The sequence below is a fragment of the Schistocerca gregaria genome, chromosome 9, assembly GCF_023897955.1.
Source record: "Schistocerca gregaria isolate iqSchGreg1 chromosome 9, iqSchGreg1.2, whole genome shotgun sequence".
In the NCBI taxonomy this organism is placed as follows: Eukaryota; Metazoa; Arthropoda; class Insecta; order Orthoptera; family Acrididae; genus Schistocerca; species Schistocerca gregaria.
In genome coordinates, this window is record NC_064928.1 from 200571660 (window position 1) to 200585263 (window position 13604).

The 13604-nt window shown below is 38.3% G+C and overlaps 1 protein-coding gene across 1 annotated transcript in view; it reads left to right on the plus strand.

Annotated features, from left to right (window-relative positions):
* Positions 1-12700, plus strand: part of LOC126292035 (amyloid-beta-like protein) — a 1795419-nt gene extending 1782719 nt beyond the window's left edge. Inside the window, exons 12-13 of the mRNA XM_049985828.1 lie at positions 3226-3372; positions 9371-12700. Of these exons, the coding sequence (XP_049841785.1) occupies positions 3226-3372; positions 9371-9481 (258 nt within the window). The 3' untranslated portion in view covers positions 9482-12700. The remainder of the gene's footprint in view (positions 1-3225; positions 3373-9370) is intronic.
* The last annotated feature ends 904 nt before the right edge of the window (positions 12701-13604 follow it).

Sequence of the window (13604 nt, forward strand, 5' to 3'; positions counted from 1 at the left end):
CGTGCGGTACAGGAGACAAATTACATTATTATGCACTTCTATGTAGATTAACTTGGCAAACATTTATTGGTTGACTCAGATTAATTATTATACTGCTAAACCCAGTGCTTTTTTTCCTAAAAAAAGTTTGAGGGTACTCTGACATAGGATATAATGCAGTGAAAATTACTTATAACTGAAGCATGGGATACCACCCATCTGCTTTAAGCCAAGACATCATCAACAAGTCGAAGTACGAAAGAAGAATGGTATTGGACTCTTCAGTTGATTTTACTACAGCTCAAATGAAGCAGGTGATACCAAGAAACACCCAAACATACAAGAGAATCTGGTATCGAACACTTCAGTTTACATCACCTCAAATGAAGCATGCGATTCCCATCAACCCCTGCACAATAAAAGAAAATGGTACCGTATACTTCAGTTGACCTATAATAAAACTCAAATGAAACAGGAGAGTCAAATCAATCATTGCTCAGGTCTACAGATTCACTTTCATCATCCACTGATGTTGAACTTCCTGGCTTTTCACTCGCACACGAATTATTGACAGTTTTTGGTTTTTTAGATGCAGGAGAAGAAGTAAAATAGTTTGTTAGTTTTCTGCTCATTGCTCACCTCCAACTTAACTTACAAGTTGCAACAAAAGACACAACACATTGTACAACATTGCACACCCGGCAAGAATGGAACAGCAAACGCAAATGAATAAAGAACAACAAAACAAAGATGGCAATGATTCGAGAAGGATCGTGGTTGTGGGACAGTAGAGACATCTATTGGTAGCTCGGCATTTGAGTGTGCGCATATCCGTTTAGCACTACCATCATCCACTATTAGCGGGTGAGGGCACTACATGCTTGGCGTATTACTGTAATTTCTGGTTGTGAAAATACAAATGTTGAAAATGTCAATGGGTGGTTAAATAGTGATGACAGTGATTGAGGATTTGAGCAGCTAAGTGATGCAGATATAATGAACAAAGGGTGTTCAATTAAGGGGAAACAGCAAAGATGAAGTGTTCAAGGAACCCATTATCACCCACACTGAGTTGCAAAAATGTATGACAAGTGGCAATAGAAAATGTTCTAATTTTAAGTGCCATTTGAAAAAAATGTATATTCTTAGGGCTATTGTGTTTCTGGTACTCCATTGCAGGTCCCTTAGGGACGATCCAGGTGCCAGACCATGCAGAAAGTCTTTCAAGCTCGCATTAGTAGATGGCACATGGACTTTGCACCAAACTCTGTTTATTTATAATATTATTAGTTGTATACAATTTACAAATATTTTTATCAATGGTCATATAAGAGATGTTCAAAAAGAATCAAACCAGAGGCATAATTACAGGAACCAGCACCTGTATGTTAGAGGTATTGACCTTGGCTGTAGAGACACTTGTCGCACTGGTACACAAGTTGGTGAATGGCTGTCTCAAAAAATTCCTGGGGCTGAGATGTGAACCAGTTCTGCACGCACAGCTGGACGTCGTAGTCCACATGAGTACAGGAAAGATTATGCAGACGTTCTTCTTTGACCAAGATGGCCCCCTACCAGTTCACTTCCTTCAACATGGGACAACAGTGTTACTTGCAAACCTTGACCACCCTTCGCCAAACGATCAAATCAAAACTACCAGGCAATCTCACCTGTGGGGTCATTCTGCTCCACGACAATGCAAAGCCTGATATGGCCAATATAGTCGCGACACTTCTGCAGAAATTCTTATTTGAGGCTCTTGGCCACCCTCCATACAGTCTGGACCTATCTCCCTGTGATAATGCCATTTTTGGTCCCCTTAAAAAGGCTCTGAGGGCCAAAAGATTCACGTCAGATGACGACGTCCAGCTGTACGTGCGGAATTGGTTAACATCGGTGCCCCAAGAATTTTATGAGACAGCCATTCACTGCATTCTGTCATAGTGGGACAAGTGTCTCAACAGTAAGGATCAATACTTTACACACATTTTTCAGATGAACAACAGGCAAAAAGAAAGTAAAAGTGATTAACTGCATCCAGTTAACTAGGAGCCCAGGCTAATTACTTTACAGACTTAGCTGATTTCAGCACAGTTCACACAGTACTGCTTAGGTTCAGTCTTGAATACTGCTGACTATCGAATGTCAGTTCTTGTCAGTGTTCTTGATATTGCCAAATTTTGGTCAGCAGTTAGTCAACTCCCATCATAATTTTCCCTTTAATCTTAATTAATTCATACTTAATTCTGCTTTAGACTGTATATTTGGACACAGCACTTATGTGGGTGTCATTTGGTGGCAGCAGGTTTTAAACTCAATGAATCATTTACTAGAGTGTTACATTGAGAGAGTTTCAGTTGTTAAATACTGTCAGTATTTGCCTGATTGTGTTTGTATTGTACTAAGCTTTATCTGGGCAGGTTGTCAGACTGTACACACAGCAGTTATTACTTTTTTAATGCCACTCTATAACAAAAATTAATTTGAACATGGAAGTTTTAGAATGCATGTGTATTTTACCCTCATTTTAGAATTTGGATTTTTATGTATAGGCCACTATTTTTGTTTCGGGATGTATGTGTACACAATTATTTTTAGTCAACAATCTTCTGACCCACCCCAAGTTCCTCTCTTTTGCCAACCCATTCAACTCATAGTAACACTTGTACCATATGTCCCATCTCTATCTTCACCTACAGTTTTTTTATCCGCTACATGTAAGTTATTTGTTGATGTCTTAGCACACCATATCATCCTGTCCTTTCTTCCTGTTGGTGTTTTTTGTATGTTTCTCTCTCCACTAATTGTGCAGAGAACCTGCTCATTCTTTATCTTATCAGTCCCTCTAATTTTCAAAGTTCATCTGTAACACCACATCTCAAACACTTCAATTCGTTTCTGTTCTGGCTTTACCCACATTCCCTGTTTCACTACCATACAATGCTGTGTTCCAAATATACATCCTCAGAAATATCTTCCAAAGATTAAGGTCCATGTTTCATACTAGAAGACTTCTCTTGTCAAGGAAAGTCCTTTTTGCCTGTGTTAGCCTACTTTTTATGTCCCCCTTACTTTGTTTGTCAGGTGCAATTTTGCTTCTGAGGTAACAGAATTCCTTTACTACATTTATGTTGTTGTCTCCAGTTGTTATGATAAGTTTATTGCTAATATCACTTCATTTAACTTGTTCTAAATCAGTTGTGCAAACTGAGAAAACTGGGACTAATAGAAACTGTACTTCGTCAGACTTTCTCAGTACGACGTGAGGTGTACCACCGGGAGAACAAGAGCATCTACTTCACTCTGGCTTTTGCCGGCATCACACTCATGGCAGCTGTGATCGTTGGCATAGCCGTGCTGCGGAGAAGGAGCGCTCGGTCACCGCAGAACCAGGTAAGGGTCGCCTCACTTCGCATTACAGGAATCTCGGATATGATTGACTGGAAGGCTCAGTGTAAAAAAGCACATGAAATCTGCGTGTTTCATTTGACACCTAGTGTCAATAGAATTAGTTTCTTGTTTCTCATTATACAAGTAAATGTTGTCTGCACTGCAAGTCTATGTTCCTCATCTTACAGAGAAACCTCAAATTAATTTGCTGCAATATTATTTTAATGACTGTTAACTGATGGTGACAGTAAAACACAAAGAATAATCAGTGTTCCCAGCAGCAACTGGGTAAGGCGTGTTTCACAATGTACCCTACTCATGGGTCTCCACACAAAGACTGTTCTGAGTTGCTTCAGAGACACCGACTATCTTCCCTGTTTTGTCGGCACTGTCAATACCTATTCTTGACTGAATAATTTTAGATTAATTTATTGAGCTTATAATAAGAACAAACCTACATTTTTCTATTGATACCTTTCTTAGTGGCCTTTGTGTGGAACATCATCACGAAAAGAAAACTGAAAATTTCTTTAAATATACAAGGTCCATAAGTAATGCAACCAAATTCATAAAAAATAATTTATTGAATATATTCATACAAATAATCAATAAATTTCAAAACAGCACCCTCTTGCGTTGATAACTTCTGGAGGTGGTGTTTCCATGCCTGGAAGACATCGTGGAATGCCTTTTCCAGAATGTCCTTTAGAGCTGATGTCACATGCACCTGGATGCTTTCAATCATGTCCCAATGTTTTCCTTTCATGACTCCTTTTAACTGAGGACACAAAAAAAGGCACCTGGAGCCAGGTCAGGACTGCAAGGAGGCTGGGGAACCAATGGGGTCTTGGTCCTGGCCAGGAAGTTGTTGACAATGAAGGTGCTGTAACTCAGCGCGTTGTCGTGGTGTACTTTCCACATGTCTTTGATGTTGTTTCGGCAGTGCGAGACCCTCCTTTTCAGTCTTTTGAGCACTTCCAAGTAGAAAGCTGAGTTCACTGTAGTCTTGGTAGGTACGAATTTGTGGTGGACAATGCCTCTGATGTCAAAGAAGACAATGAGCATGGTTTGGATCCTGGACTTGCTCATGCATGCCTTCTTGGGACAGGGTGATGATGGGGTGTGTTACTCTGAACACTGCCTTTTTGTCTCAGGGTGTACTAAAAAATAAACGACTCATCACCAGTGATAACTGAGTTTAAAAAATGAGGATCATTTTCACACGTTTCCAACATTTCTCAGCACCGAAGCACTTGCATATGCTTGTGTTCGTTGGTCAACACTTTTGGGATGAGTTTGGCACACACCTTTCTCATGTTCAAATCTTCAGTCACAATGCAGAAAATGGTTATTTTTACTTGTTTTAGAGTTTGTGCTATCAATTGAAAATTCAGCCATCTGTCAGAGTTCAAACAATCATGCACACGCATCCCATTTTCGTCGACTTGTGCGGTTGATGGCCGTCCACTGCAAGGTTCGTCGGTGATCTCCTCTCGGCCCCCATGAACGACTTGTGCCACCTGAAAACTTGTGATTTGGACAAGCAGTCAGTCCCAAAGGCATGCTGAAGTAATGGAAACTTTTGGTGGTGGACTTCCCAAGTTTAATGCAAAATTTGATAGCATACCATTGCTCTACAGAATGATCCATTGTGCCGTGTTACGTAAACTCAAAATGGGGTTGACAGAAACGCACATACTGAGTCTCTGGCAGCTCGCAGCCGAATGAGAGAAAGAGTGTTTTGAAGCTAACACCCCCCTCAACTTGGCCCACCTGTATACAACACACTGTGGTGTACCGTTGCGTCAGAAAAAAAAATGGTCACATTACTTATGGAACACACTCTGTATAGGAGACATGCTACCCAAAGCTTTTACATGGATGTTTTTCTTCAAGATTCCATATCTGAAACTTTATTTAAAAAGATTCAGAATATCAGATGGGGAGATGGAATAAAATTAATGTAATTGAACAGAGATCCCAAATAAAAACTGAAATTCTTATGTCAGGTGAGTTTTTTGGTGTGTGTATAAACAATTCATTAATTCCAAGACTTACCAAGCGGGAAAGCGCCGGTAGATAGGCACAATGAATAAAACACAAACACACACACAGAATTTGGCTTTCGCAACTGGCGGCTGCTTCGTCAGGAAAGAGGGAAGGAAAAGGAAAGATGAAAGGATGTGGGTTTTAAGGGAGAGGGTAAAGAGTCATTCCAATCCCAGGAGCGGAAAGACTTACCTTAGGGGGAAAAAAGGATAGGTATATGCGCGCGCGCCCACACACACACACACACACACACACACACACACACACATATCCATCCATACATACACAGACACAAGCCGTGTGGAAGTTTCTTTCTATTTTATTTACAATTCATTAATTCATAATTTTAAAAACTGAAAGATCCTTAGTAATGCTATCCAGCAGAATAATGTTTGAGGAAAGGAATAGGAATTGTAAAGAGTAAATTTGGCTGTTTTTGCTTATGCTGAACTTTGAAGAATATTTTTTGTGTTTTTTGTTCATTCTGAGCATGCTTATTTTCTGTGTTTGTAGAGAGTTAGAAATCTGTCTGCAGCTGATAGTGGCAGAAACAGTAACAGAAATTGTGACACATGATACGAGAAGTACTGTGTTGATTGTAATGATGGATTTTCCTACTGTTTTTCCTTCTATTCCTTTTCCACTATAGAATTCCAGTCTCCCATCAAAATTAAATTTGTCTCTTCCATAACTATCTGAATAATTTATTTTGCCTCATTAAACACTGTTTCAGTCTCATCATCATCTGGAGAACTAATAGGGATATAAATCTATTGTGGTGGTTGTTTGCATCATGTCTACCTTTGTTCCGATAGTGTGTTCAGCGTGTGGTTTGTAGTAGCTTACCTGCAGTCTTAGTTCTTATGCATTACTATACTTAGTCCTGCTTCAGTTTCTGTTTATAACTCAGTACTCACCCGACAGTAAGTCCTGTTTGTAATTCACTAATTCCCATGATATCTAATTTCAACTTATCCATTTCCATTTTTAAATTCTCTATCTCACCTACCAGTTAAGGAATCAAACATTAAAGAGTAGTCCCTGCGTGGAAATCTGAGTGGGGGGCTATTTTACATCCAAAATATTGTGCCCAAGAGGATGCCATCATCATTAAGCCATGCAGAAGATCAGCAAGCGCTCGGGAAAAATAATAACTACAGTTTATCTTTGTATTTACAGAACCAGTGTAGGTAGGCATTGTTGGCCAATCTTACAAGGTCAGATCAGACAGTCATCTCGAATGTTGCCACTGTAAATGTTGCTGCTTCTCTCCCGGAATCACATATTCATCTAGCCTCTACACATATACCCCTCCATTATGGTAGCACCTATGCTAAAGTCTATCTGCATAGTTGAGTCATTCAAGCCACTTCGATCGGTGTGGGGTGTAGGAGAGCACATAGACGATGTACTATGATACCCACTGGCTATGTATGTTCTACCCAGTGACAGTGGTGTTAATGCCTCAAACTGGCCCAGCAATAATATTTGATTGAATAACAGAAGATCAAAAGAGAACTGTCAAAGAACATATAGTTTGGAACTGGTGTTATACAGTGAGATGGACTATCCCCAGTACTCTTCAACTGCCTGCTGGAGAAAGTTTTATGTGAACGGGTAAGATACTCACAGATGTTACAGGGCTTATAAACAGTTACAAAAAGAACAAGTTAGTAGTCAATTGGCCTGCTTCACAAATGACCTCACACATTTAGCATCCAGTGTAGAAGAAGCTGGTTATCCTCATTGCAGCTGAAGTGGAGTTGCAGACTGCCATCAGCAAGGCAGAGTACATCACAAATGTCAGAGGTACACCCTGCATGATCATTAAGAGAGAAGATGGACTCCTTCAAATACCTTGGAGTACAGATAAGCCCATATTAGTGAGAATCTGGCCATGAACTATAGGGGCACCAGAATGGAGACAACCAAGTATTTCTGTAAGAAAATTTACAGATCTAAATACCTTTTCCTCAGTCTAAAGCTCTAAACCTACAGTGCCGTAATGAGACCTTGAGTGCTCGAGGCTTCAGAATGCCTGAACATCTTCAGAAAGGGACAACACTGGAAACTGGAACTGTAGAGCAGAAATATTCTGGGAAAAGTGATGAGGACTTTGAATATTGTGTATACACAACAAGGAATCCTACTGACATCTAGAGAATTTTGCAACAGCAGTGATAAGAGGGATGCTAAACTTCTACAATTGTATAGTCACACTGTACAGTTGGAGACTCACATCGAGAATCTTCAGCATTGTCTTCCAGGGAAAAGTGACTGATGTCAAGTGGGCAAGGCTAGTTGGCAAAGACCTGGAGCAGCCAGAAGTGGACCACAATGACATTCATGACAGAGATCAGTACAGAATGCTTATCAGTACCTTATCAATTGTTACAGTGCATAAAAAAGTGAGATTTTGTGTGTGTGTGTGTGGGGGGGGGGGGGGGGGGGGGGCGGCAGCCATGGAAATAAATGAGAGTGCTGGTGTAAGAGAAACAAGCTAGAATTAAGGACTGACCAAATGTGAACTTGAACATAATATAATTATTTTTTACACATGTAACTGATTGAATCAAACAGAGCTTTTAGATACATTTTCCAAATGGCTCTCATGCTGATGGGCTATTTTGCTGTCCTTAGTCCATTTAGTTCCTCATCTTTCAGGAATGTCTGGCTGTACTACCTAACAGCTTGCCTTTTGCCTGAACAAATTCCTGTCTACTACCTCCACTACTAATCTCTGAACTTTCTCAAGGTCTTCATTAACTTGTTGGATCATTTTATTTTCTTTAATTTTCTTTTATCTCTCAAAATATTGTGTGGAAAACTCTTGGTTGGGCATCTTCGAATATGACCATAAAATTTCTATCTTTCTTTTTTGTCATCTGATCCCAGATTTGATAATTGTCCTGTTGTTTTATGGGATTTTGGACTGTATCCATCACATGTCCTTTTTTTCCAAAAATTTTGCTCATTGTTCTTTGTTCATCCTTCAGGATATTTGCAAAGTCACATTTTCTGTTGAGAATTAGTTTCACTTACATAGAGAACTTCCAGTTTAATCATGTTGCTGTCATTGTTAAGCTTTGTATGTGTGGATATGCTTTTTTTCTATTGTAGATGATAAATGAAATCTATTTATAAATATAAAATGAATGTGTGTGTGTGTGTGTGTGTGTGTGTGTTTTACAGAGTGTTAAAAATACATGCCTTAAAAGCTAGGAGCACTTGTTCAGAAGATTACTGAAGATAAACAAGTGCTCGTAGCTCTTGAGGTATGAATTTTAGTCTGTTTTACTAGACATAGTTTCTTGTTTCGGTGTAAGGAGTCTGTCCTCAAAGTCAGTAAAAGTATTTTTTAAACATCGTGTTTATGTATGTTCCATATCTTCTCCTCCTAATCCCTTGGATCAATTTCAACCAAACTTGATAAGAGTAACACTTATTGTGTGGAAAGAAGTAGTAGAGGACTAAGAACCACTTACCTCCCATAGAGCTGGAGGTGACATGGAAGGTGCACACGGAATGCAGGGAAAGGAGGCGATGGATACAGACAGAAAGTAGAGGCAGAGATGGAGGGGGGGGGGGGGGGGAGATGGTCAGAGGGAGGGAGAAAGAAGAGATGGACAAAGAGAGGAGGGAGGAAGTGAAGGATACAGAGAGGGGGAGGAGGAGGAGATGGGCAGAGAGGGGGGGGGGATGCAGAGATGTTTGCAATATATGTGACATATGCGTGCCTCCGTGACGCAGCAGGTGAAAGGATAGTATTGTAATGATAATAGAAAATTTATACATCCAGCTTTTATTGAAACATACGTGTCAAAAAAGAGCTCCATAACAACTAAAATAACATTCGTATTATTTTGTCCAACCGTTGTATCTTCTGATTTTTTACGTACTCTTCCACTACTTTTGTGAGAAGCAGCACCAACACATACTGGCATATCCACAGGGTTTTGTCGAGGTAGACCAGGCGGCGACCCCAGAGGAGCGGCATGTGGCCAACATGCAGATCAACGGCTACGAGAACCCCACCTACAAGTACTTCGAGGTGAAGGAGTAAGGTACGAGTGGGAGGCCGTAGTCTGCCGGCGCCACTTGTCTGGCGTTTCCTCGGTGTCACCCAGATATCCCTTGCCCTGTCCCGAATGCAGATATTTGTCTATATGGATGGTATCCTTTTTTAGTTTGTAATATGTGGCAAAGAAGTAAGATTTTAAGAAGCAGAATATACAATACCTTAACAGCAGAAGCTATATGTACAGTGTGTGTCTGCTAACCACCTCAATGTATTAACACTACTACTACTATTATATTAATAATAGCTACTGTACACTGTTAAGACAATTTGATGTAACACAGTACCGGTGTGTATAAAGCAAAATATGTAATGGTGTCTGTATATTTTTTCGTTTGTAATAATACCTACTGCTCGTCTATGTTTGTTATATTGATAATAATAATACTATGTCTAATAAAAAGGGTAAGTATTTGTAGGGAGTTGCTGTCTATATGTGTGGAAACTTTCATTGCCATCATTGACTTTCGTTACCAGTACCGCTGTAAGATAAATATTTGCACGGCTTCACTACTTGAGCAAGGCAGTGAGGCAACTGTAGGTGATCCGTGGTGCTTGCACTGTGAGCTAACAGAGTATTCACTTTGAGCACACTTATCCATATCCACTGTATGTTTCTCCCTCTGACCATCCTGGTTTCTACTTCTAATCTTAAATGATTTGGCATGTACTATCCCGAAGACAGCAGATCGGAGGCAGTACGGAAGTGCTGTATGAACTTTGGTGTTCAGATGTCAATTACGTTCTAAAAGTTGTCATCCTTTTTGACATCTAAATGAGAGCCTGAACATCCATTATAGGCTATAGTAATCTACAACTTTTTTCCTTCCCCTTTGATTTATCGTTCGAGATAGCAAACTGTTTCAGTCACATAGAGATGGCTACAATATTTGATGTCATTCCTACATAATATTATAAAGATGGGTGAGCAAATGTACAATTGTGGTGTTAGCTTTTTGAAACATGATAAAAAAGTATAGTGTGGTGTTATTTTTGGATGTGGGTGTTTTTCTTTCTGTGCGGTGGGATTAGGAAGTACACTTAAAATAATATTAAAATAATAAGGCTCCCTCCATATATAGTATTTTACTTTTTTAATTGTATTAAAGCTAATATAAATGATTAAAAAAAACTAGATTATTACACAAGCTTTGCAAGTATAAACTAGAATACTAATAATATATGCATTTAATAATGTAACAGCGTTCACTTGATGGGTAAATGTTTTATGAAGAGGTACAGTTGCATCTAGCTCCTGCATACTTAAACTTACTTTGTAAATGTTCGAGGAACTTATTCAGTCCTCAAAATGTCTAATATACAGCATGTTACTACACACTCCACAGAATGCCTGTATGGTTCACTCTTAGCTGTTTGCTTCTAGTACTCTGTACTACTTTCTGGACATTTACCCATCAAACTTGTTCACCTAGATGATAATAAGATGGAGAAAATTGTAAATTACAAGAATATTTTGAAAATCATTTCATCATACATATTGTTTTGATAAGTGTGGCATCTCATAATTAAATATAGTTGGCACCTCTGATTAAGAATTTTTGTTCAATCTTGTGTATCACTTTCATAGTAAAATTGAATAAAGATGTGTACCCTACAAGTGTTGTGTTACAACATACTGTGATGTTATTTCCTGGGAGTAAACAGGAAACTTTAGCCCTCACTTTCGATCTTTCATGCGGGGCAATCCTGTCCGTAATACCTAATGAAAATACACTTGGAATATTGAAGCAGTTTTAAGTAATTCTGATTATGTGGCCTCGAAGAATTCAACATTGCTAAGTGGCAACATGGTTATACAGAAAACTGGTTGCCATTTTCCTTTCACTTCAACAATACCCAAATTGAAAACTTTGTGTGTTTTGTATCACTTAAAGATTCCACTGTTTGATCATTTTTGAAGCTAAAGGTTTTGTCTCATTCAGATGCTCAGTTTGAGCAATACTGTTATTTATTTTTGTGTATTTATGAGATACTGAAGAAACTTCAGAAGCAGTGTTTGTTTTTAAATCTTAAGAAGCTTTCTATATGCTACAGAGGTCTCTGATTTTCAACTTAAGATGAAATAGGAATAGTAGTTTTTTGTCCATGCTGTGTACGGAGACTGATACAAAAAGTCATCAAGAGTGTCTCCTCTTGTTCTGTTAAAAACTGACAATGAACTGCATTCACCTCATCTGTGAGGCTATAGCAGAAACTTAACTGAACTCATGGCATAACATAAAGAGTGCAAAAACTCTTTTTACTGTAAAAAAATAATCATGAAATTTTGTTCAAAGTCTGGTGTGTCACTATTGCTACCATGTTTCAAATAATGGAATTAGAGTTGCCTATATATGGTGCTTTTCCACCCAGCATATTACTCTCTTAATCTGAACTACTGCCCACAATACTTTAATGTTTGGTGCAGGTGGATTTAAATAGGTCCGTTTTTCCAGTTAAGCAAAAGAAACCGAGAGAGACTGTTGCTGATAATTTATTTACTGATTTTTCTGATAAAAATGCAACAGTTGAATTTTTTTTCTCCATTAACAGGAGACCATTTGGTAACATCAGTGTCAGATTCTAAATATTTGTGGTTAAAAGAAAAAAATTGAGCACATGATTAGGGAAAGGGTAATTTTGACATATGGATTCACATTATTCAACGGAGACCAAGAAGCCACATGTATCCAACTAAAATGTTTTCTCTCTCCCCCCTTTCTTTTCTAGAGAGCTACTTGTGGAGACCCAGTCTTGAGGTGTATTTTTCTGTACCAGAAAAGTTTTACAATGGCCACAGAAGGATCCTGTTGGCCAATGTTAGATAAATATGGAAACAAAAATCAGGAACAATATGTACAAACATTATACCTTTGCACTGGCTTCTCTGGTCAATATGGATTGGGCAAAGTTAAAAAGCTTTTATTCTTTTTTTTCCTTCAGAGGTGTCATTAATAAGTATAAGACTTTACATCTTTTCAACACCACACAAATAGAGGAAATTTCAAAAGCACAGTGCACAAAGAAGAACTACATGTTTGCCAAAAAAATAAATTTAAAACTTTCAAATTTGGCATTTAAAATAAGTTTTATAAAGTTAGACTATAACTATAATTACTTTCTTCTTTCTTTCCTTGTAATATTTTGTGTATTCTGTGGCCATTGTAAATTTGATTAAGAAATAAATAAAGACGCTAAGTAATATGTGGTTTTTCCTAGCTCTTCCCCCTATACTGCCTGCTCTTACGTGAAAGCGAAGGAATAAAATTTCAACAGAGAGTTGAACAAATAAAATGTAAAAATTATAATCAGTAAGTACCCATGTTTGAAGACAGATGTCATGGCTGACAGAAGCTGGTATTATCCATCATGTACCGCATCTGTTGGATAATGCTAAAACAACAATGACGTCAAGAAAATTTTGTATTGTGGGTATCCACATCTTCAGAGCTGACCCGTGGTGAATAAAACCATTTCAGCTGTATGATAAATCTTTATTTCTGATCTATCTAGTTTCACAGCATTAGAACCACGCTTTTAGGGTTACAGCTGTATGTAAACAATAGTAAAAACGATGTATGGGAAGTATTATGTACTCACGTTTATAATTTATTTCAAACATTAAGCAGTAAATCATCCAACATTCTTTGTTCCATTGTGATAAAACTCTTTAACTGTCAAGACATCAGTAATGCAATTTAAAATGAAGCAGAATTTAGGGAACATAATTGTAATACAGAAAAACTAGAATAAGAATAAAGTGGTAAACCAAATGGATGTTATAGATAAAACAAATGATATGTGTAGGTGGTAAAAGCCATGTTCTCACTGGCAAGATAAAATAAATCTCAAAGCAGAACTTACATGATACTGCAAGAAGTCAAGTTTGGATAAAATGCTGCATAAAAAATAGTCTGTCATCTAAATGTAAGGACTGGAGAAAGGAAAACAAAAAATCTAGTGCATGACAACGTGAGGTCCACTGTGATTGCTTAGATGAACTTTGCTGAATCAGTGCAGTGCCAAGAAGGAAAATAGGCACATGCATGTAAGAACATATGCAATGGAAGGTGACATGGGAATGTAATTGTAAAAAGTGGCAGAGAAA